This window comes from Colobus angolensis, unplaced genomic scaffold (genome assembly GCF_000951035.1).
Source record: "Colobus angolensis palliatus isolate OR3802 unplaced genomic scaffold, Cang.pa_1.0 Scaffold381, whole genome shotgun sequence".
Classification (NCBI taxonomy): Eukaryota; Metazoa; Chordata; class Mammalia; order Primates; family Cercopithecidae; genus Colobus; species Colobus angolensis.
In genome coordinates this window covers 1,616,301-1,638,099 of record NW_012117166.1, presented here as the reverse complement: position 1 = coordinate 1,638,099, position 21,799 = coordinate 1,616,301, and the positions used below count along the sequence as shown (strand labels likewise).

The 21,799-nt window shown below is 48.7% G+C and overlaps 2 protein-coding genes across 7 annotated transcripts in view; one reads left to right on the top strand and one right to left on the bottom strand.

Moving 5' to 3' along the window:
• The window catches only part of LOC105520561 (NADH-cytochrome b5 reductase 2), a 9,137-nt gene extending 583 nt beyond the window's left edge, over nucleotides 1–8,554 (top strand). Inside the window, exons 1-10 of one of the 3 annotated variants that reach the window (XR_001003151.1) lie at nucleotides 94–281; nucleotides 810–953; nucleotides 1,170–1,242; nucleotides 3,943–4,049; nucleotides 4,348–4,477; nucleotides 5,119–5,202; nucleotides 5,864–5,949; nucleotides 7,091–7,190; nucleotides 7,715–7,827; nucleotides 8,104–8,554. Coding sequence is in view for 2 of the 3 variants with exons in the window: in XM_011954358.1 (XP_011809748.1) it covers nucleotides 810–953; nucleotides 1,170–1,242; nucleotides 3,943–4,049; nucleotides 4,348–4,477; nucleotides 5,119–5,202; nucleotides 5,864–5,949; nucleotides 7,091–7,190; nucleotides 8,104–8,276 (897 nt within the window). In the remaining variant the exon portion in view is untranslated. Of the gene's footprint in view, nucleotides 1–93; nucleotides 282–809; nucleotides 954–1,169; nucleotides 1,243–3,942; nucleotides 4,050–4,347; nucleotides 4,478–5,118; nucleotides 5,203–5,863; nucleotides 5,950–7,090; nucleotides 7,191–7,714; nucleotides 7,828–8,103 lie in introns of those variants that run through there. The other 2 variants (XM_011954359.1, XM_011954358.1) reach the window with 2 other exon arrangements.
• A 2,282-nt stretch (nucleotides 8,555–10,836) lies between these two features.
• The window catches only part of PPFIBP2 (PTPRF interacting protein, binding protein 2 (liprin beta 2)), a 144,184-nt gene continuing 133,221 nt past the window's right edge, over nucleotides 10,837–21,799 (bottom strand). For 3 of the 4 annotated variants that reach the window (XM_011954355.1, XM_011954356.1, XM_011954357.1), the window contains 7 exons: nucleotides 19,498–19,648; nucleotides 19,122–19,233; nucleotides 18,798–18,886; nucleotides 18,379–18,501; nucleotides 17,079–17,204; nucleotides 16,193–16,381; nucleotides 14,279–15,013 (listed from right to left, as the gene is read on the bottom strand). In XM_011954355.1, the coding sequence (XP_011809745.1) occupies nucleotides 14,819–15,013; nucleotides 16,193–16,381; nucleotides 17,079–17,204; nucleotides 18,379–18,501; nucleotides 18,798–18,886; nucleotides 19,122–19,233; nucleotides 19,498–19,648 (985 nt within the window). In that variant the 3' untranslated portion in view covers nucleotides 14,279–14,818. Of the gene's footprint in view, nucleotides 11,307–12,537; nucleotides 12,604–14,278; nucleotides 15,014–16,192; nucleotides 16,382–17,078; nucleotides 17,205–18,378; nucleotides 18,502–18,797; nucleotides 18,887–19,121; nucleotides 19,234–19,497; nucleotides 19,649–21,799 lie in introns of those variants that run through there. The other variant, XM_011954354.1, reaches the window with a different exon arrangement.

The following is a 21,799-nucleotide window of genomic DNA, read 5'->3' as shown; positions in this document are numbered from 1 at the left end:
GGGTGTATTTATGGAGTATTTAAGAAATATCTCCGTCGGGACGGCCGGAACGAAAGAGGCCGGAGGCCGGCTAAAGCCGGGAACGTCAGACCGGGCGGCGGGAGCCGGAGCCAGAAGCGGGGGAGCGGTCGTGGGCGGGACCGCGAAGGGCTGGGAGCGGGGCGGGCCGGCTCGGATTCCGGAAGGCGTGGTGAGGGCTGAGACTCCAGTGCCCGGGCGGGAGGAGAGGGAACTTTCCCCGTCAGGCTTGCGTTGGGAGAGGAGCAGGCCGGCGATGTGGGGTAGGGACAGATGCGGGGAGGCTGGCCGAGTCTCTGGCAGTTGAGTGCCCAGGCCCCCCTCGCCCTGTCCAGGAGCGTGTTGGGGAGTCCCCAGGCTCTAAGTCATGAGACACCTCTTAGAGCTACGCACCCTAGTTCTGTCTTTAGGGACTGGGCCCCTCATTCCGGATTGTGTGTTTGGGGTAATGTCCTCCACCTTCACCTCGAGGAAGGGACTTCCAGTGTGTGAACCTTTGGCTGTAGCTAGGAGGGGCCTAGTGACCTGAGCACCCCAGGCCATGTGTGCCGCCCGGTCCAGGGGCCTGAAACATCCTTCCTGTGTGACCTGCAGCTGACCCCTCCCTACCTTCTGGTCCGCCACAGGCTGTCCCAGCCGCCTTCTGTGTCACTACGGCTCTCTTTGCCTATTTCTTTCAGGCAGAGCTCAGCTTCTGTGCCTTTGGTGAGGGGAGGGTGTACTGCGCCCGAGAGCTGCCCTGTCCAGGGCGGGCAAGACCTGAGGTGCTCTGCTTACATTGTGTCTGCCAGGACCCGTCACTGCTCCTGACCATCACCGTCATTGGGGTCACTGTTTTCGTGTTGGTCCTGAAGAGCATGAACTCCAGGAAGAGAGAGCCTATCACCTTACAAGACCCTGAAGCCAAGTACCCGCTGCCCTTGATTGAGAAAGAGGTAATGGGTCAGCCCTGTGGGTGTAAGGCAGTAAGTGGATGATGGCTGGGATGGCAGGGCAGCCAGACAGTCATCTCATGGCGTCCAGTTCACTCCCTGCCGCCCTGTGTGCGTGTGCTGGAATAGCGCCAAACGGATCTCCTTTCCCAGGCATCTCACCTGCCCAACAAGGCTTCTAGAAAGCTGACAGAACCTGCCTATGTTTTGCTTTGTTAGAAAATCAGCCACAACACCCGGAGGTTCCGCTTTGAACTGCCTTCGCCTGACCATGTCTTAGGACTTCCTGTAGGTGAGCTGGGCTTGGGTCATCACCACGACTGGGGCCTCTGGGGGCTAAGCCCTCCTCTCCGAACAGAAACACAGGTTTCCCACGTCCTGAGGTGTGGAAGATGCCCTCATGCTCCTCCTGAGCCTGTGTGCTCCGGGAGATGGGTGGATGGATGTGGGACAGAAAATTTATTTTCTTCATTATTCCAATTGGGCTGACACAAGAATGGTACCTCAGTGAGCATTGAAAAGAACTGAACCTAGAGCCAAAAGGCCTAAGATCTCATGGAAGGCTCCTTGCTGGGGAACTTTAGGGAAGTCCTTCAATCTCTCTGAGCCTCAGTCTATGAAATGGGATTTCCCAGGCCTGCCTGTCTACCTCACTTGGGTTGTTGTGAAAGTAGAGTGACTGATGGATATGAAAATTCAGAAACTGCAAAGTATTGTGCACCAGGGAGGGATGGGAGGAACCAATGGTCAGGGGAAAGGCCCAGAATGTGCAGGCAGGCAGGAATGAGTCAGGTGTGCCCTGCCCCCACGGTCACTTAGATTCTCTGCAGGGGCCTCAGATCCACATAAGGAGGGGCCAGCCCTAGGAGTCCTAGAGTTGAGTTATCCCATTTCTAATCTGTAACACCACCAGATAGCTGAGTCAGTCTTAGTGCAGTAGAAAACTGCTAGAATCAGGGATTCAGAGAAGCTTTGTATAATTTGCTAGTGCTGCTTGCCTGCCTGGTGGATCCTACTCCATGGCCTATTTGTCTTACATGCACAGGACAAAACCTTGATCTCAACTCCATCAGGGGGTGAGATTACACTCTAGCCAGCTGGCTGGGCCCCTGAGCCTCCTTGCTGCTCCCTCACTCCCTCTGTATGCACGAGAGCTCAGTGCTGTGCGTGCAGTCTCCCAGCTCTCTGCTTGGCCTGTCAGGCCGGTCCTGTTGGCAGGAAGCCTAAAAGAATGAAAAACTTTGAGATACAGAATTTCTTAGAAACTGCCTTGACCCACTATCTCCTCAGCCTTGGCCTAGGCCGTGCAAAGTTAGTGGGACAAGGTAATGTAGAGGCTTCTGGGAGAGTCTAATGTGAAGCCTCAGAGTTCGCTGCTTTGTCCCAGGTCAGTGGAAGTGAAGCCAGTTAGAGATGGGGCCTGAAGGACCAGCCAGGGAGCCCCATTTGCCCAGGGGACACCCTTGGGCCAGGCCTAGGTGGCTGCATATGAAGGAGCCTTTCCAGGTTTCCAGTTTCAGGTTCTCAGAAGGAAGCTAGGTGTCTCAGGCACTTATTCCTGCGTATCCCTGGTGCACAGAGGGACCATGACCAGAGTCATTGAGCCTGTTCTGAGCCCAGAGTGTTGGCACCTCAAAGACTTGGCTCATCCCCTTGAATCAGCTTCAGGGAGCAACCCCTCTAGTGCCTACTCTGCCTCCTTTTTTCTCCTCCTGCCTCCTCCTCCTCCCTGCACCTTAGGTCTTGGTTTCTATCCATATTTCTGTTCCATCTTCCTTGTCTCTTGACTAATTTCCTGTATGTAGTCCACTCAGTTTCTGAGCGAGTAGAAACTGAGGGAGTAGAAACTGACTACATACAGGAAATTAGTCAAGGTTTAGGGTTAGGGTTAGGGTTAGGGTTACAAAACTTTATCTCTTGATTGCACTCCTGTCCCTGCCACTAATTGCCTTAGTAATTTGAGTCTCACATTTTGGATCCAACAGGTTGTAGCTGCCCAGTGTATCATCTGACAGTGGGATGTAGTCATGATCCATAGGTCTCCGGCCATACCTGGTTTATTGAATTCTACCCAGGAAGGGCAGAGTTACATGGTTTAAAACTTCACTGCTACTCCTCATAGGGCCATAGGCCAGGAAGACATGATATTGTTGCTTCATTTTCTCCATGGGTACCCAAATCCTAGGACCCTATAGTATCTATGAGCCCAGGCCTGCTCTGTGCCTAATACCAGGATACAGATGGAGTAGTTGTAATTTATTCACAGACCCCAGTGATACATCCAGTTTAGGAAGAAATTAGTCTGTGAAGGCCACATATTTTTCTTGAATAGACAAATACTCCTTCCTGTAATTTTTGTTTTTTTTTTTTTTGAGACAGGGTCTCATTCTGTCGTCCAGGCTGGAATGCAGTGGCACGGTCTCAGCTCACTGCAGCCTCGACCTCCTGGGCTCAGGTGATGCTCCCACCTCAGCCTCCCAAGTAGCTGAGACTACAGGTGTGCACCACCACACCTGGCTAATTTTTTGTATTTTTTTGTAGAGATGGGGTTTCGCCATGTTGCCCAGGCTGGTCTCAAACTCCTGAGCTCAAGCAATCCACCCACCTCTGGGCTGGGATAACAGGGGTGAGCTACCATGTCTGACCCCTTTCTGTAATTTTTAATACTCACCCTCCAACTTTAATGATCTTTTCCTGCTCCAAAAAGCAGTTATACTATGATCACAGGTAGGCAGACATATCATCCCTATTTTACAGATGAAGACACCAAAACCCAGAGAGGTGAAGTGACTTGCCTAGGGTAGCACAGTGAGGCAGAGCAGGCCTAGGATCCAGGCATCCCATATTGGGGCTCCTTCCCTGCTCTCTCCTTCCCGCCCCCCTTAACATTCTGCCCCAGTATTTGCTGCCTTCACTGAAGCTCAGTCCTTTATCCCTGGGCCTTATTTAAGCTAAGTATGCTTTGACTCAGTGCTTGATGCCTTTTCTATAGGTAACTATGTCCAGCTCTTGGCGAAAATTGATAATGAATTGGTGGTCAGGGCTTACACGCCTGTCTCCAGTGATGATGACAGAGGCTTTGTGGACCTAATTATAAAGGTAAAGAGTGCCCACCATATCTGCATATCTGGCTGCCTTGTGCTTTCAAGTCTATTGAGGGTGGTGGGGTGGAGGGGCAGTGCTTTTTCTCTGAGGGGACATATGCCCTAGACAGGGCTTTCCAGCAGTGAAGCTACAGTTAACCTTGAGGCAGCTTCATCTTCAGGGACTGCGTACAGCAATTGAGAGAGCAGAACATTTTCTGTGCAAAGCTTCCAGCAGTAAATGCATTTTCTGGTTGTGTGTGGCTGTGGCATTGTGTCTGGGAATGTGAAAGCAGTGCTGCCTTGCTTTTCAGATCTACTTCAAAAATGTACACCCCCAATATCCTGAAGGGGGGAAGATGACTCAGTATTTGGAGAACATGAAAATCGGGGACACCATCTTTTTTCGAGGGCCAAAGGGACGCTTGTTTTACCATGGGCCAGGTACTGGATGGGTTCATAGTGGGCTCCCAGCCGGGAGGAAGATTCCTTCAATGGTTCCATTGTTCTCGTACACGCCTCAGATTTGAGTCACATGGGGTTGTCCTTAGTCTTTATTCATTCACACACAATGCATAATGACCACACTTGTTATACATTCACACACCCACTTCATGAGGTTGTAAGCTTTTTTAAGGTAGGGGAATGATTTGGCGTTTCCTCCTCGTTGTATCAATGTCTCCAGCACAATGCCTGATACCTAAATGGTGCCTGCTAATACTGAAAAATGGATGGAGGAGTCCATGCTCCTTTGTTTACTCACATAGCCATTATTTACTCGCTGGTTCACCTCTGTGAGTGAGAATGCTCTTTGAGTCTCTGTGTTAACTTCAGCTTGCCCCTCTTTTTCCTTAGAACCAAAGGTCCGGCGATTCCCTGAGCAGGCTCAGGCTCTATTCCCACTTTGTGCACTGGGGCGCCAGAGCTCGCTGAGGAGACTGCCGTGGCCTGCTTCACCAGCTTAAAATGGTGCAGACAGTCTCTTAGTTGGAGTTGCCTCCTAGGAGTCCTAAGGAATGTCAGTGATCTTTTGCAGTCTCTCAGGCAAGAACTGCAGAGGTCATAAGCTTTCTCTGTGTTTCCAGGGAATCTTGGAATCAGACCAGACCAGACGAGTGAGCCTAAAAAAAAACTGGCCCATCACCTGGGAATGATTGCTGGGGGCACAGGTAAGAGGCTTCTAGGGGCTCCATCCGGAGAATGAGCCCTGAGACCATTCTGACTTGGGAGTCATTTGATCCTCGAAGGGACAACATGAGCGATTTCACCCCCAGCTGTAGAAGGTGGGAATGATGAATCAGTGATAGGTCTTGAAACTGACCCTGTGTGCCCTGCTTCCCCTAACATGGTGGTTGCTCAGGAGCCTTGTGGGGACCTCTCAGGTCAGGCTGGGGGCCAAGCTGGGCAGGCCCACCCATGCTGTCCCAGGAGCACCTGGATCCAGTTCAAGTCTGACTCTCCCCATCCCTTGAAAGTGACTGCCTGAAGGAAGAGAACAGTCTTTGAAGGAGACATACCATGTGCCAGGCACTGTAATAGGCACTCTTAAAGCTATCACATTTACCCGTCATTAATTGTTTGATGAATGAGGACACGGAAGAACTTAGAGTGTTCTTTCCATCTTGCCATATGAAAATGAGAAAGGCCTTCTGACTTACTGTTGCATTAGAAAGGAAAACCAAAATGAAGGGCTGTTTCCCACTTTTGAGTTTTGGGGACAGAAGTGAGAAAAGGATAACTGGGGCTGGGGGCAGGTAAGCTTGCTGCAGGTCAGGGACTGTGGGCTTCAGAGACAGGGAGAAAGCTGGCTGCCCGCTCACTATGTTCCAGGCATCACACCCATGTTGCAGCTCATTCGCCACATCACCAAGGACCCCAGTGACAGCACCAGGATGTCCCTCATCTTTGCCAACCAGGTCAGTTCCTGCTGAGCTTGCAGTGGTAGGATGGAATGTTTGCTGAGCTGGGCTCTTGTTTTCATTTCTCCTCCATTGACTGAGCTCATGCTGCTTGGGTGCCTGTGACTGTGGGAGGGCTTAGTGGGATCAACAGGGCTGCTGGCAGCTGGAGAAGCTGAGTCTAGGCCTGCTTTTTGCATGTATTTAACTCTTTTGTGTCTCCTCAGCCAACCCTAAGCACTAAGCATCCCTTTTTTCCTTAATATGTATTGCTACATTTTTGCTAAGTGCCAAATCACAGATGTCCTCAGTAGACACTTCAGAAAATACGGAATATAAATATTTACTTATTTTTTAAATCTTTTTTCTATATATGCTATATATTTATAATTTATATATGCATTTTTTTCACTCAGCATTACCACACAGGCATTTTCTCCTCTTTAAACTGCTTTATAAATATTTTCATCATAGTTTTTATCAAGTTGCACTATAATCTACTAACTTCTATATTCAGGCTGTTTTCAGTTATAAATAATATGGTGATGAATAATTGTGCCTACGCTTGATTACTTTTAGATTATTTTCTAAAACAGAATCCCAGAAGTGGAATGACTGGGATGAGAATCATGAAGATTCTGTGCAGGTCTTCTGTGCAGTATGTTTGAGCCTGTGACGAGTTATTTTTGGCTTTAGTTCCCTTTCCCCCAAATGAGGCTCCAGACTGTTTTCCTCTCCTTCACATATCCAGTGCTGTTCTATCACAGGACTTTCTGAGCCCATTACATTTCTTCCAGAAGATCCTGGGCCTGCACTGAGCTTGTTCCAGTTAGGTTTGCTGTGCTAGAACTCAGTGTAGATGTAGGAGGCAGGGCTGGAGCTCTGTGTGCAGCCATCCTGGCCAGTGCTTTGGCAAAGGTCCTTCTAGCTGGAGGCAGTCACTGTAGCTCCCTACATCCTACCACCAACTTCATCCACAAGACAAACGGTTTGATCTTCACGAGCAGCAGCAGAACTCTTGTTTGCCCTGAAAGTTGGCAGCGAGCATTCCAGTTGGAGCGGCAGCAGCTTTGGCCAAGAGTATGCTGGCCAGTGTAGTCAGTCCAGGGAACAACAGGATGGCCCTGGAGGGGCTTTTTTAGTGTTGCTTCTTTTCTAGACAGAGGACGATATATTGGTCAGAAAAGAGCTTGAAGAAATTGCCAGGACTCACCCAGACCAGTTCGACCTGTGGTACACCCTGGACAGGCCTCCTATTGGTATGATATCCAGTGCCCTCACCCACCATGGGTCAGCACCAACCCTTGACCACTTTGAGGACTGGTCTCTGTTTCTTTGTTTTGTTTTTGTTTTATAGGGTCAGATGTGGGAGTGAAGCCTTGGGCTCTGGCTCCAGGTGGGAAATGTGAGAAATTGAGGGAGAGAGGATTTGGGATGGCCTGCTTTTAAGGGCAATCAAGAGCAAGTGTCTAATACATCAGCAGCACCCCACACACTGCACTGAACATCAAAAGGGACACTGCCCCTGTCCACTCTGAACACCCACCCACTCCACACACCGTCACATACACATCTAATATGGGCACTGACCCCTTCACCACTCACACCTCTGCTTATGGCCACCACACCCCTCACCACCCACCTCGCCTGAACAGCAATCTTCACATGCTGAGCCCCCAGACAGCTGCTGCAGCCCAGTCAGCATCCCAGCAACCACTGTGCACAGAGCACCCCACAGGCGCACATCTCACACTGCGCCTCGCTGTACCTGCTTTTCATACAGCTTCGTGGTTGGCAGAGGGCGCTACCCAACTGAGCAATTCTGAGCAGTTCCACTAACACCAGGCCACACCCTGCTGGACAACTCCAGCTGGCCGTATTGATTCACACACCTCGGTATAACTCATTGTGTTCTCCTTCCTCATCAATGCTGACAGCTGACAGCAGCAGGGCTTCAGGGTCCCTGCAGTGAGCCTGCAACCTGGGGTGACTGCTGCAGAGGGCTGTTTACTAGTTCTGAGGCTTTTTGCAAGGAGCAGTAGTACAGACTTCTAAGCCTTTGTAGAGCAGCTTGTCACCTCCTCCCTGGTTGAGGATGGGTGTATAGGTGGCCTGGGATCAGGAACTCCACCTGGCATCCCACAGCTTTCTCCTGCATCTGCTTCATTTCAGGCTGGAAGTACAGCTCAGGCTTTGTTACTGCTGACATGATCAAGGAGCACCTTCCTCCTCCAGGGAAGTCCACGCTCATCCTGGTGTGTGGCCCACCACCCCTGATCCAGACGGCGGCTCACCCTAACCTGGAGAAGTTGGGTTATACGCAGGACATGATTTTCACCTACTAACACCTCCATGTGCTCAGGAAATTTGCATGTTCCTTTTCATCTGTTTCAGAGTAAGTTCAATTTCACCACGTTAAACTGGGATGTTTTCAAAAGTGCCTTGCCATGTACCCTCACGCAGACACTGGTTCTCTCTCTTTTGGGTGTGGGCCTAATAAGAAGGGCTTAAGGGGCTGGAGACTGGCTGCTGGGGCCTCCTAGCTTGGAGGCTGGAAAGAGCTCCATTTCAGTACCTTTCTCCATGGTTTTGTGAAATAAACTCAAGTACAAAGCAGATAGCCCGTGAAGTGTGGCTCTGTGGGGGACCTGCTAGGTAGTCAGAGGCCATGGCCTGGCCTGTGAGTTGGCTTCTGCATGCCCATGGGGGTCAGAACTGTCAAGTGTCGGGGCAATTCCCAAAAAACTCCAAGGGGGGTCACATCAACTCTCAAGAATCTCTCCATGGCACTGGGGGTCATGGTAGGAGTGGTTACACACAGAAACTTCTCAACTTTCAAAGTCAGATTCCAGAAACTGCCTTAAATCCTTTGTAGTATCATGAAACCCAAATGATACGAGTGACCACGTGGCCCGCTGCGGTTCATGGCCAGGATGACACAGTGGTGCTCTGTTACCTGTGAGTGGGTAGAGCTGCTTCTGCCCTGCTTCATAGAAGTCTCATAACAAACCAGAGATTCTGTAGGGATTTTGTTCTCCAAATTATAGATGAGGAAACTGAGGCCTGGAGACTGTGTTCCCAGGTCATTCAACCAGTGGGTGGCAAAGCTGGCCTTAAACCTGGGCCAGTTTTATTCTAAGTTGTTCCCCTTTTCACAAAAACTGACATAATGGCGGCCACATTGGAACTTGGTGTCACTGGACTTGTTACTCAGTGTGCATGTGCGTGAGGGAGAGGGGAGGGGAGAGAGAGAACAGGGCTCTGGGGAGCTCTCTGAAGTACAGCTGTGTCCTACCCTCCGGTGGCCAAACACAGAGATGACCTCACAGAAGGTCTGTGGGGGTGGGAGGGAGGGGTGGCCAACCTCACCCATCCACCTGTTCAGTGTCTCCTTGGGGATCCTTCACTGTTTTCAAGGGAGATCCCAGTCTGGCCACCCCTTCTCTCCAGGACGCACTCCAGGGTCTGGATCCCAAGGCCTTTCTTGATTTGGCTCCTGCTGACTTTGTCAGATTTTCCTTTCCCTGGGCCCTCCTACCCCATTGTCTCGCCTAGTAGTTCTTCAACTAAGGGTGATTTTGCTGCTCAGAGAACAGATAACAAAGTCCAAAGACATGTTGGTTGTCAACTAGAGAAGGGGTGCATCTACCGTTTATTGGCATCTAGAGGGTAGAGACCAAGGATGCTGCTAAACGTCCTAAAACCCACAGGAGAGCCTCCATCACAGAGTATTATGCAGCCCAAAGTGACAGCAGCACAGAGGCCAGGAACCCTGCTTTAGCCTACCAACTTTTGGCAGTTCCTAGGTTGTGCTGGGCTGTTTTCAAGTCTGTCTACCTGGAATGCCCTTCCCCTCTGGCATACCTGGGAAAATATGATTTATCTTTCCAAATTCATGTGTCACCTCTTCCATGGAACCTATTCAGACTCCTTCCCCAAACCCCCATTAAAAATGGTAACATGCGCTTTTAGGCTGCAGAAACTAATATTGGAGCATCTGTATCCTTTGGCAAAGTCTTGTTTGAAACTGGTCTGTACTCCACTAGACTGTAAGCACCTTCAGGCAGGGACCTTGGCATTCATGCCTATATATCTAGCCCTGGCATGGAAGGTACTTAACACACCCTGTGAAGGAGTGGGTGGATGGGGAACTTAGGAGCATGGATCTCCTTGACAATTGGATGACTGTCTGTACAGGAACCAGCCCAGAGCAGGTGCTCCAAGTTTGTGGTGAGGACGGGTATGGTAAGATGACAAGAAACTTCAAGGTGAGCTGTGCTCTGGCTCAAGGGCAGACACGGCACTGTGGGAGAGCTGACCTGTAACTGGATCATGCGGGAAGGCCTCCTGAGAGATGGTCTCTTTGCCGTGCCTTGGGAGACAGGATTTTGCCTCATGAAGGGGACTAGGAGAAAAATGCATTTCCCAGTGAGGGAAGGGCCTGAGCAGACGCCTGGAGGGAGGAAAGACTAAAGACTGGAGAGGAAATGGACATGTTTGGGAAGTTGGTGAGTTGAGGTGGAAACACGGAGCTTGAGGTGCCCAAGGGCCTTCCACTTGGGGGAGCTATTTAATCAGACATTATGCCTGAGCTGCTCCAAGGGCAAGGCCTGGGAGGCTGTGTGTCAGCTTGGGCGGAGGCAAAGGGCAGGGCGTGCATGTGTTGGGGATGCCTCTGCTCCAAGCTGGGAGGTTGCACAGATACCCCTTGCAGATGACGAGAGAGAGAGTCAGGCAGGGCTATGGGAAAGGGGCCTCGTTGCTTTCACTGCTCACACCCTAAACATCTGCCTTGCCCGGCCACAGTCCTGTGAATGGAAAAGTATGCTCCTGTGAAGCAGCCCCGGAGGGAGCTCCCAGTGATCATTTCACAAAACGCAGTCTCTACAGAACATTCAAAACAGTTTTTCGGAACTTTTTTTCCAGCAGGTTTTATTAACTAACAGCTCTCCTCCTCGGGTGTGAGAGCCTCCAGGATGTCATCAGGAATAGCATGAGCCATCTAGTCTGCATGCTGATATCTCACTGCCCTCCCACAAAAGTGGTCCGCAGACCATGTATAAAAGTACAAAAGGTATGAAGCCTGCGGTGAAGAGCACGGCATGGTTGAAGACACACACGGACCCTAGGGCCACCCCTGGACACCTGTCCCACAGCTCTGCTTTGTGCCTGTCGGCACCCTGTCTGAGACACCCTGCCAGCCCAGACTGGGCTTGCAGAGAGGGCTGTGTGCCAGCTCCCCACAGAAGCAAAGGCTCCGGACCCCCACACATGCCTCCCTACGCTCTCGGCCATGAAGAAAGTCATCTCCAGTCATCACAGTCGGGGGCAGGCAGGCGAGAGTCATTCAGCAGCTGGTCCTGGCTCAGCATTGTCTGAAAAGGACACAGCCGAAGGGTCAATTTAACAGGGTTTTGGTCCAGGCTGCCCTGCGGCAGCTGCATGGGAACTAGAGGGCACTGGGTGAGGGCTGCATCTGACGTAGGTGAACTGTATAGTGTTTATAGCGTCCCAAGAAACCCTGAGTATTGGATCAGAATAAACAATACTATTAAGATAAAAATAAATTGTTCATCTTAGAAATACATTTTCTATTTTCAGGCCACCGAAGGACTAGATCATAAGGGCAAGTGTGCTCCGATTCCTTTCATGGGTGGGCCAATAAATAAAAACGTTGAATAAAACTGATCCTGTTTGGAGTCAGGGAGACTTCCCTGTTTTGTCCTTGGATACAAGGAGAGTCGTGTGTCCCTGTCCTTGTCCTGTCTTCCCAATGGGCCTTGTTAGACAAGCAAAGTACAGTGACAGGGGCCTCGATGGGGACAGACACTACAGCCAACAGGCTCAGTGATGGGATGTCCAAGAACTAAAAGGCCTTGGGAATTATGGGTCCTCAAAAACAAATCCTGTGCTCTGTGGCTGCGCTTTGTGGCTGGCCTTTTCCTGCTGGCTCTAGTCTGCCTGTAAGCCTGGCAAGGAGGGTATCATTAGTCCTGCTTTACAGATAACTAGCCAAAGCTCAGGAGAGAATGACACCCCAGGTCACAGAGCTAGTGAAGTCAGAGCAGGGACTTAAGCCTCACTCCAAAACTGCTTTTTGAGGCCAAGCTTCTTCCCCATAATATAGTTTGTCCTTTCGGGCATGCCAGATGTGCTCACAAGGCTGTCAACACTTTGTGATACCCACAAAGTCAGAGGCACGATAGGAAATGCATTTGTCTCTGGGCAGAGGGTGGAAGTGTCCACTAGGACAGGATGCAGCCTGGGCTCTAGGCTGATGAGACAGATGATCCAGAGTTGCTGAGCATTTTGGTTTCCTCATCTCTAAGCCTGGGAAGAGGACCTGAGATCTAGTGTGCTTTAGCTGGCTTTGGCTAACAGCCCATGAGCCTCCCCAATGCCCTTAAGGGCTCAAGGTCCAGTAACAGGCCAACAGAGAAGGCCCCTGGGCTGCTTTCTGCCTTGGGGCTGGCTCAGGCTCAGGCTCAGGCTGTGACCCCAGCACTGAGCACCATTCTTTGCTGTTCTCCAGGCCTTGTGCACTACCACACCAAACTCACTGGGCCTCCCTGGCACCAGTCTGTGGGGAGAGGGTCAGAGTCCTACCGTAAGGCGGTGAATGTCTTGGGAGAGGAGCCCTATTTGCGTCACGGTACCTTCCGAAGGTGCCATCTGTAAAATGGGCAGCAGCCTGGTCAGCACACATGGACGCAGCTCGTGATTCACAGAAATGGCATGCAAGTCCTGTCATACTCAAGCCTGGCTTCTCCAGGGCATGCTTCCCTGGAGGGATGGGCAAGGAGGGCGCCAGGCCCTGAGGAGTGACAGGTGGGTGGAGCACATGCTGCTTCTGTTTCCTGGGGAAAGGCATCAATGTCCCACACTGCATGCATACCTCTCCTGGGGCTCCACTGGGAACTGGCATTCAGGGTACACAGAGGCAGGACACAGGCTTGTCAGAAGCAGCCCTTCTGCATGTGTTCAATGTTCCAGCTATTTCCAGGAGCAGAGAGCAGTAGCAATGAAGGCCTTCAGGATGCTAAACAGACTCACACTAACCAGGCAACAGGAGCTCAGACACCAATGCCCTGACATAGGTAGGCATCCTTCCTCACTACTCAAGAGCCTCCCTCCTGCCCCTCCTTCTCAGGTAATGCTGGTCTCTTCCTTCTTCCCTAAACCTACTTAGACACTGTAGATTTGGAAACATCCTCTGTAAATTTGGAGGGCACCAAGTGTAACCCCTCCCTTGTTTTATAGGTAGAAAAACTGAAGCCCACAAAGGGAACAGGACTTACTTGAGGGTGCAGAGAATCAGTGGCAAAACAGTTCCATGCAGGTTTTGAAAACAGGCACATGCAGAGATCCCTGTACTGTGACATAAGCAGCAAGGGACAAAGCCTGCCCTGACTGGCTCTACAACTCCAATGGCCAGGCGTCAGCCTGAATGAGCACTTCTCATCCAGCGGACCTGGGTACCAGGATCTAACAGCACCATTGCCAGCTGGCAAGCTTGTCCCGACATCTCTCACCTCCCAGAAGGCAGTGGCCTGTGGCAACAGACCATGCCTGAGGCTGCTGGTAGTTTAAGAAGCGAATCTTAGCATAGCCTCCATCTGGGACAGAATCAGAGTGCCACTATGGAATGGGGTCATCAGGCCATGCCCAGGCCATCAGATGGTGGTGATGTAGTGGTACTCTTCTGCGATGAGGCCCAGGGGATTGAGGGGAGCCAAACGCTGCCTGGGGCAAACTAAAGTCTCTTGACCAGGAGCCCAGACTGGCAAGGCACGTCTCTCCCTCAGTCCCAGCCAGACAAGGCCCATCTGGAGGAGCCATTATCAGTCAGTCAGTCAGTCTCTAAATCAAGGGGACAGATCGCTTTCAGTTTTGCCAGCAGACAAACCAGCCCCCACCATGGTTATGAGCCTGGCTAAGTCAGTAATAGAGAAGCCAGCAAAACACATGAAAGAACAGAGAGTCTTTCCAGCAAAGTGCCGTTCTTATCTCCCCACTATCCCCTTCACTGGAGGGGCTCATGCCACTAAAACCAATGAGCTTTGAGGTCTGCACGACATGTATTGTATGGTCAGGACGTGCAGGAGACACGAAGCCCCCTCTGCTTCACAGAGGGAAGCAAATTCTGGAGCAGTGAGGCCACAGACCTCCTCTGAAGGCTATGGGAGGGGGTCCCGCCTTGTTCTACCTCCCGGTGAATCCTGAGCCTGCACCTGGCTGAGCATCAGGCTCAGTGCCATCGGCTCTTCAGCTCTGTGATTGGTGGGACTCCATTTCCAGCTACCCTCAGCTCTCTTTCCCCAACAAAGTTAAAGATATGTTGCACTGCTTGCTTTCCACATAAATATTGCTTTTATTACAAGAAAGAAGAGACCACCTCTGAAGTAAGGCACAACACAATTCCACTGTCACTGTGGCAGAAGTCCCTGTTGCTCATCCCTTTGATCTCAGCCAAGACTGTGGCCCACGGGCCTAAGGCACTTGAGCTTTTCCCTCAACTGAAGCATAGAGGGTGCCTGAGAGCTGAGCCTTGTGGGAGTGTCCATGGTCTCTGGACCTGCATCGAAGTTCATGTGTTTCCACTGGTGCTGAAGATGAACATCAAGACTTACTAGAAATGTAAAGGTGTCTTTAAGTGTCTTTCCTCCTGAGTCCACATTTGACAATGGTCCCCAAAGCCTGGCCCCTTAGAGATGCAGCTCCAGATTCTGGCCACCCTCAGAGTTCAAAGAGAGACTGGCCCAGGGGTACACACTTGCTGGAATGTTCTCTGTGAGTCATGCACATGTGCAGGGGTGAGGTGCAGTTATATGGTGACACAGTGTTACTGTGAGCTCTCAGGGTGCACAGAAGGCAGGTGACAAGGGCATCAGCTAATCTGTCCCACCTGGTCCAGCCCATCCGGTTCAGGGGCGTCAAGGGGGCTGAGGCCCCGGTAGCCACTGTAGACCCTGTGACTGTCACTGACACCGTCACTAGGCTCCATTGGGCAAATGTAGTCCGTCGATTCATCAAACTTCTTTTTTCTTATGTTTCCAAAGTGTGAAAATCCTAGTTTCCTTGGCTAAAACACAGCAAATGTAAGATTATGAGAAGGCAATCAGGGCAGTGTGCAGGTATGACTGACAATATAATTAAAATTTAAGAGCAGGCCCGCAAGGAGAGGAATGATGTAAACTGCTCCTAGAAAGATTCTGAACAAAACAGAGCTCTTGTAAGCAATTTATATGCTGCAGAAAGGCCAACAGGTAAATAATCTTGAACAATAAGAGCTGCCCCTCCAATACTATGCCTGAAACTCATGCCTGGCTGCCCCACCAAAGTGACTTTCTTATTTCCATAGATGAACTGGGAGTTCCTTTAGAATGTACTTGAGGTCTGCACTTGAGGCGAAGCATAGAGAACTTGCCCCAGCACAGCTACTGGCACCCCAACCCTTTCCCATCTGAGCACCTGGCACCATCTAAAGGCATGTAGGGTAGCCCCAGCTTGCTCCCTGCCCTAGCTTCACACAGCACTGTTTCTGCTTGACTCCCCCAGACATACTTCCTGTCCTGCTCCCTTGGGGAACGAGGTCTGTGCCTGAGTTATAGCTGGGCATGAAGCCTCAACACTACCAGGGATAGGACCAGCCTGGCCTCCAGAGGTTGCCCGTGGGTCTTTAGTCTGGGAAGAATGTGGTTTGAGGATGCTGTGGCTCAGGCAGGTCTAAAGGGCTTTGTGGGATTCTGGGAGCCCCAGTGAGTAGTGTTGGTGCTTGGAAGACCTTGGGACCTCTGGGTATCTGTGTGCTGGCCATGTCACAAAACAAGACAAATGGAAGTAGCTTCCAATGGGAACACTTCCTATGTCAGCAGGACAGCTTTGGCCAAGATCCCACGGCACCGTGGCACGCAGGCAGGCCTGACCGAAGGAAAGCCAGACTCGGAGCACTTCCGCTCTGCAAGATGAGTCACGGCAGCAATGGGGTAGAGGATGAGCTCTAAGTCACCTGAGGATAGGTGCTTCCTGAACATATTTTCTAGGTAAAGAAACCTGCACTGTCTTCCTTGGACTCAAAACTGGTGGAGAACTGGCTTAACAAAGACTGGCCTAACAGACCACAAGACCACAGCAGAAGCTGCAAGATCCTCCTTGTCCAGGCTGCGCATGCTGCTCTGGCTGTGGGCATCGAGCCAGGTGCTGTGCTGCCTGAGAGCCAGGAGGCAGCCCAGGGCCCACTCGGAAAGGGTCTGCAACTCACCCGGACTTTGGCTGTGGTGGTCAGTGGTGTGTAAGCTGGTGAGGCCATCTTCTCTCGCTTTTCCTGTTCAGCCTCTGGACCAATCAGGGCATTGAACTTGGTGGTCAGGTGGCGCCTGAGGAGCGTCTTTTGTGGGGGGATATTGAGAAGCATAGCCAGGGTGTCCCCAGTGAAGCACGGCTCCAGGATCTAAGAAGGAACCAGAGACAAACCTGGCCAGGAGCAAATACAAATGGCTTGAGGGGAGGATGCCGAGAGATTGGCCTGTTGGGCTGGGGGTGCCTCCAGAGCAGGAGCAGGAGCTCAATCACTTGTTCTGAGTCCCACTCCTCTCACTGGCTGGCATAGGACCTGACTCTGAGCACACACTAGCACATTTGCTGACTGACCATCTTGTTTTCACAGAGCAACAGAGAACTGGGACCTCTTTGGTAAGGCTATCTCTCAGGATCTCCTCTGGATGACATCCAAGCCACCACACTTCCTCATTTCCCCTCTGGCTTTGTCACTGACAGATCTGAGTAGTGATAAGGATCATATTGCAGCAAGTGGGAAGCTGCATTTTTATGGCTTCCCCGTCTCTTCCCCAGCCCCACTGTTCCCTCAGGCAGACCTGCCTTGTAAGCGTTGGTCTTCATGCAACCCATTGACCTAGAATCCTCAGGTCTCATGCCAAGGAGGTGCTGCCAGAAGGCATCCTGCTTCCCTGAGGTATATTAATTCTCAAGGACAAGTTATCAAAATACTTTGAGATGTCAAATTATGCAAGAGCTTCAGATGAAGTACCTATTATTTTTGTTAGATTTTATGTCTTGTCCTTAATAAATAAGTTTCTGAATATCCCATTTGCACCAAGGCAGGTGGGCTAGGCCAGAGAGCCACTCACAATGAGGCCTCCATGGACTCCACTCCCTCGAAGATTGGGTGCATACTCTGCCAGGTCCACAGATCGCAACCACTCCATCACTCTGTGGTTGGACCACTGTACAACTTCTGAAGGAGAAAGGTTACTCTGTCAGAGGGAGGAAAGTGAGGAAGTTAGGCTTAATAGGTCCCACCATAGTCCTCTGTGGAGTCAGCCCCTGTAAGTAGCCCTGCCCCAGACGCATCACAACAATAGAAGACCCTCAAGCTTAGTGACCCACCCCATCTGCCAGAGCACCAGCCTCCCCAATTTCCAGGAAACAGAGCTCCCACTGAATCTTGCAAGATCTTCCACACTGAGATATATGAATCCAGAATTCTGTTGCTCCCTCATTTTCTGGCTAACTTGGAGACAAATAAATGAGGACATTATAGTTATTCTTTCAGTGATTCAACAGAACTTTAAAGATGACTGTCAATTGCAATCCAAGTGGTTTATAGATGAAAGATCTCCCTGGCATGGCCAACAATTTTAGGAGAGCGCACCTTAAGATACTTATTCCTAAGTGCTCTCACCTAGCACTGTGGTCTTAAAAATGCACAGCGCTGTGCTTGACATATACAAGACATTCAAAACATGTTGGTTGAATAAGAAGAAAATAGGAGATAGATGGCAAAGGTAGCAGCCTAGGAAGCTGAGTTAATTTTACATCAAGGTTAGACCTAGTTCCCAGGAACAGAGGAGATAGGATGTGACTGACAATCTTCAGTTTGAGGGTCCACCAAGAACTCCAAAGTTCATGGAACATAATCAGTTATTTCTTCATGACTTGGGGTGCTGTCATTTTCCTATACTGTTTCTTCTGTAGCAAGACTGCTCATGGATCCCTTGTACCTGGGCCTGGAAGTCAGTTAATTTTGGATCTACAAGTAGGGATACCTATTCTGAAATGTCTAGCTTCTATGGGCTCCTCTTCCCCCTCCTCTGCCTCTTCTCTTCTACTGTGACACCCATCTTTCCATTTTTTCTTTCTGTCTCCCTCTCCTTTGCACCATATACTCATCTCCCTTAATCACTATGATGACTTTATAGCACGTGTCTCCCCAGTGGAGGGTGGGAGCTTAGAGGTCTATGGCTACTGTGAGACACAAAGTACAGGTAACAGGTGTTTGGGGCACCAGGAAGCACAAGCAAACAAAAGAATCCCAGGCACCATGATCCGAAAAACAGTGCTTTTATGATGTCATTCTTGTTTGCTCATGGTCGATGTTTCAGAGGTCCTGGTTCAGGGCTACATGGAGAGATACTATTGTGGTCTCACCTCATCAGCTGGCCGCCGGTGCAGGCAGTGGGGGTTGAACTTGTTGACATGCAGCACGTGAATGGCACATTTGATACTGAGATGATGTAGTTGGCTGGTGACTTTTAAGAAGAGTAAATCATTCTGAAAGAGGAAAGTATGGTTGATAAACTAGAGTTTCCAAAGTGACAAAAGACCTCTGATGTCCCTTACGAGACCAAACATAGACAAGTCAACCACATCTCAGGAAGGTGCACGCGGAGACACCAATAGCTTATCACAGTGGTTTGTACTCTGCTACTTGGGACCTCTTTTGTGACAAATGATACTATTTCAAGGCCTTAAGAATATATGGAATCAAGTTTAAAATGACCACTATGGGTAGATGTGAGCTAAGTGCTCACAGGGACAACTGAAATATTGAAAGAAAAACTCCTCACCACAGTTAGGTATTGCAGCATTCGTCCGTCAACTCTAGATTCATGAAACTGGTCTTTGTACTGGGGTAAGCCAATATCATCAAGCCACCCTACAAATACAAAAACCCCAGATGTGTCAGGATTCATGAGAATCAGAGAATGTAGATGCCAAAAAAAGGGGAGCAAATTATATTTTGAGGTTCGTGTTATTCCCCCAAAAGTTTAGTAATTCCTCTGCCTTTTACAAGGAGACAGCTGTCCTTGAGGTACTCATTTAACAGGGAAATTCTTTCTACCCTTACTTGCTGCCAGAGACATACTTAATATATATATGCCTGTCCTTACGTGTCACCCAAATGTGGTCTAGCAGTGCAGATTTCTCCTCCTGTTTGGTGTTGATGGCTTTCACTGCTAAAACAAGCTTCTTCCTGTGGAGAGGGTGCTTAATTCCTAGCTCCTGAAATTAAAAGATGAAGACCACATGTGAAATTTTGGCAGGCAATTTGGTCCTCAGAGAAAGCTGTGTGTGGGTGGAGATGCTCTGAGAGTATAGCAGTGGATCTCCGCACCGTGCCCTGGGATGCCAACCTGCAGCTACAGAGGGACTATCACCCTCCTTCATCCATCCTCCTGTGTGTGTGACAGGAGTGGTGGACCCTGCCCTCCCCATGCATTGGTTTGGGGAGAAATGGGCGCCCCTCTTCCTAAGCTCAGCCCTTACCTTTTCCATGTCCTGAGGGGTGGCTGTCAATAAAGTGTGGCCAGAAGATACCCACTGCCTGGCAAAGATCACATACTGAGCCAGGCCAAAGTCCTCCAGCCACGCACACACACGCTCTGTGCTCCACTGGGCAAAGGGGGCATTGGCGTCACTGGGAAGCAGGAAAACAGCATATTCCTGTTAGTGGGAGAGCCTGAGGTTCTGAATCTAATCATGTCTCACAAACAAAACAAAACAAAAAACTTGTTTTTTAACAAACAACTTCCATCATGAGATTCTGTTGAACAAAATTCCACTACAACACACTCATAGGAGGAAGACCCTAGTTTTCTTAATAACACAAGATCTGAATTTCAAATCTCAGGCTACTTAGAGAATGGGGCAGCCTGTATGACCCTCCTGAGATCATGTTCACATGTCCTGGGTGCACATACACACATATACATGACACAAGCCCAGAGCTGTGGCCTCATTAGAATCATCTTTTTAGGAAAATGTTTAGAAAACTAGTTTTCTTAGTATTTAAGAGGGTCAGTTCTCTTAACATAAAAAAAAAAAAAAAAACCCAAAAAGAAAAACACACACCAAAAACTAAAACCAAAAACTTTCCAATCAACAACAGCTAACACATTACTTATTAACAAAACAAGAGGAACATTCACATTAAAGTCAATAAAAGGACAATATGTTTTTTATCAGTGCTAACAACACTGGGCTGAGAGTGGTAGCCAGTATTAGAGATAAATAAGAACAAGAAGTATAGCTATTAGGCAGAAATAAAGCTATTCTTTACAGATGACAGGACTGCCCATTTAGAAAACCCAAGAAAAGCTCAGTAAGATGGCCAGTTATGAAATGCACATATAAACATATGTAACATATATGTTACAATACAAAGATCAACAATTTTCTAATACCATCAATGCACAGATACTAATGCTGTTAAAACAATTTAAAAATCCCACTCATAGCAACCAACATTATAAAACGTCTAGGAATTGCCTTAACGAGATGTTTGGCCTTGTGTGATGATGTGTGGGGATTGCGGGGGTGGGGAGAGGTGTTGACTACAACAGTCAACTGAGTAACATAAAAAAGGATATGAATAAATGAAAAGCTAGATTATGTTCCTAGACAGGATGACTGGGTTTTATAAAGCCATCAATTCTTAAAGACATCCATTTTTCATTTAAAGTGTGAATATAATAGCACACTAAAAATACCAATAGAGTCATTTTTTTAGGAGGGGATTCGACAGAGCAACTTTATGTTCATAAATGAGGATTTATAGAATATTGAAGATTAGATATTCCTTCAAAGACCAGAAAGATTCCTTCAAAGTTGCCCTAACATACTAGATTAAAACATATTTTTTTAAATGCCTGGTTGAGCTGTTCTTAAAAGTGAGGGAATTTCTTAAAGGATAAGCATGATAAGAATGCCCCATTTTAGAACAAATGCTAGAGATGATGTATACCCTGTGGCAGGGACTGATCAATCATAATCTGGAACCTGGGCTTTCATGGGTCCTGAAAATGTTTTACGAGGCCTGGAACTTACAAACTTTCTCTTCAAGAAAAGTATAAAATTTGAATATGTAATTAGAAACAAAGGGAATATTGAGAATTAGAAAACAAGCCACAAAAATTGCAAGTTTTACAAAACTGAAAACCACAAAATCTAGAAATATTTTATTATATAAAAGCTCGAGATACCTCTATAGTTTGATTCTTTTTTGAGACAGGGTATTTGTTATTTCAGAGATGGGGTATTTATTTTAGAGACAAGGTTTTAGTAATTAATTATTTTTAGAGATGGGGTCTGGCTCTGCTGCCCAGGCTGGAGTGTAGTGATGTAATCATAGCTTATTACAGCCTTGAACTCCTGGGCTCAAGCAATCCTCCTGCCTCCTCCCAAGTAGCTGGGACTACAGGTCTGAGCCACTGTGTCCAGCTATATTACTTTTTTACTCTCATATTTTGGGTGGATACTCTTTGACTGTTTCTTTATATGTCCACAACTTTATAATATTTTCTATGACAACAGATGGTTGATTTAGTCTTCTAATGTGATCAATATTTATCTTTTATGATAATAGTTAAAAAGTTTTATCGTCACAATTTATAACTGGTATGGTCATGTACATTTTTAGAATCATTTAAATTTAGAAAGGCCTCTATCAAATGTCTTTTATATGTAAGTTGTAAAACTATAACGCATTCAAGTTTTCTAATGCTATGGCTAATCTTAAACATTCTTTGAATTGACAGTATTCATTTAACTCATGTGTTGTCTATGTCCT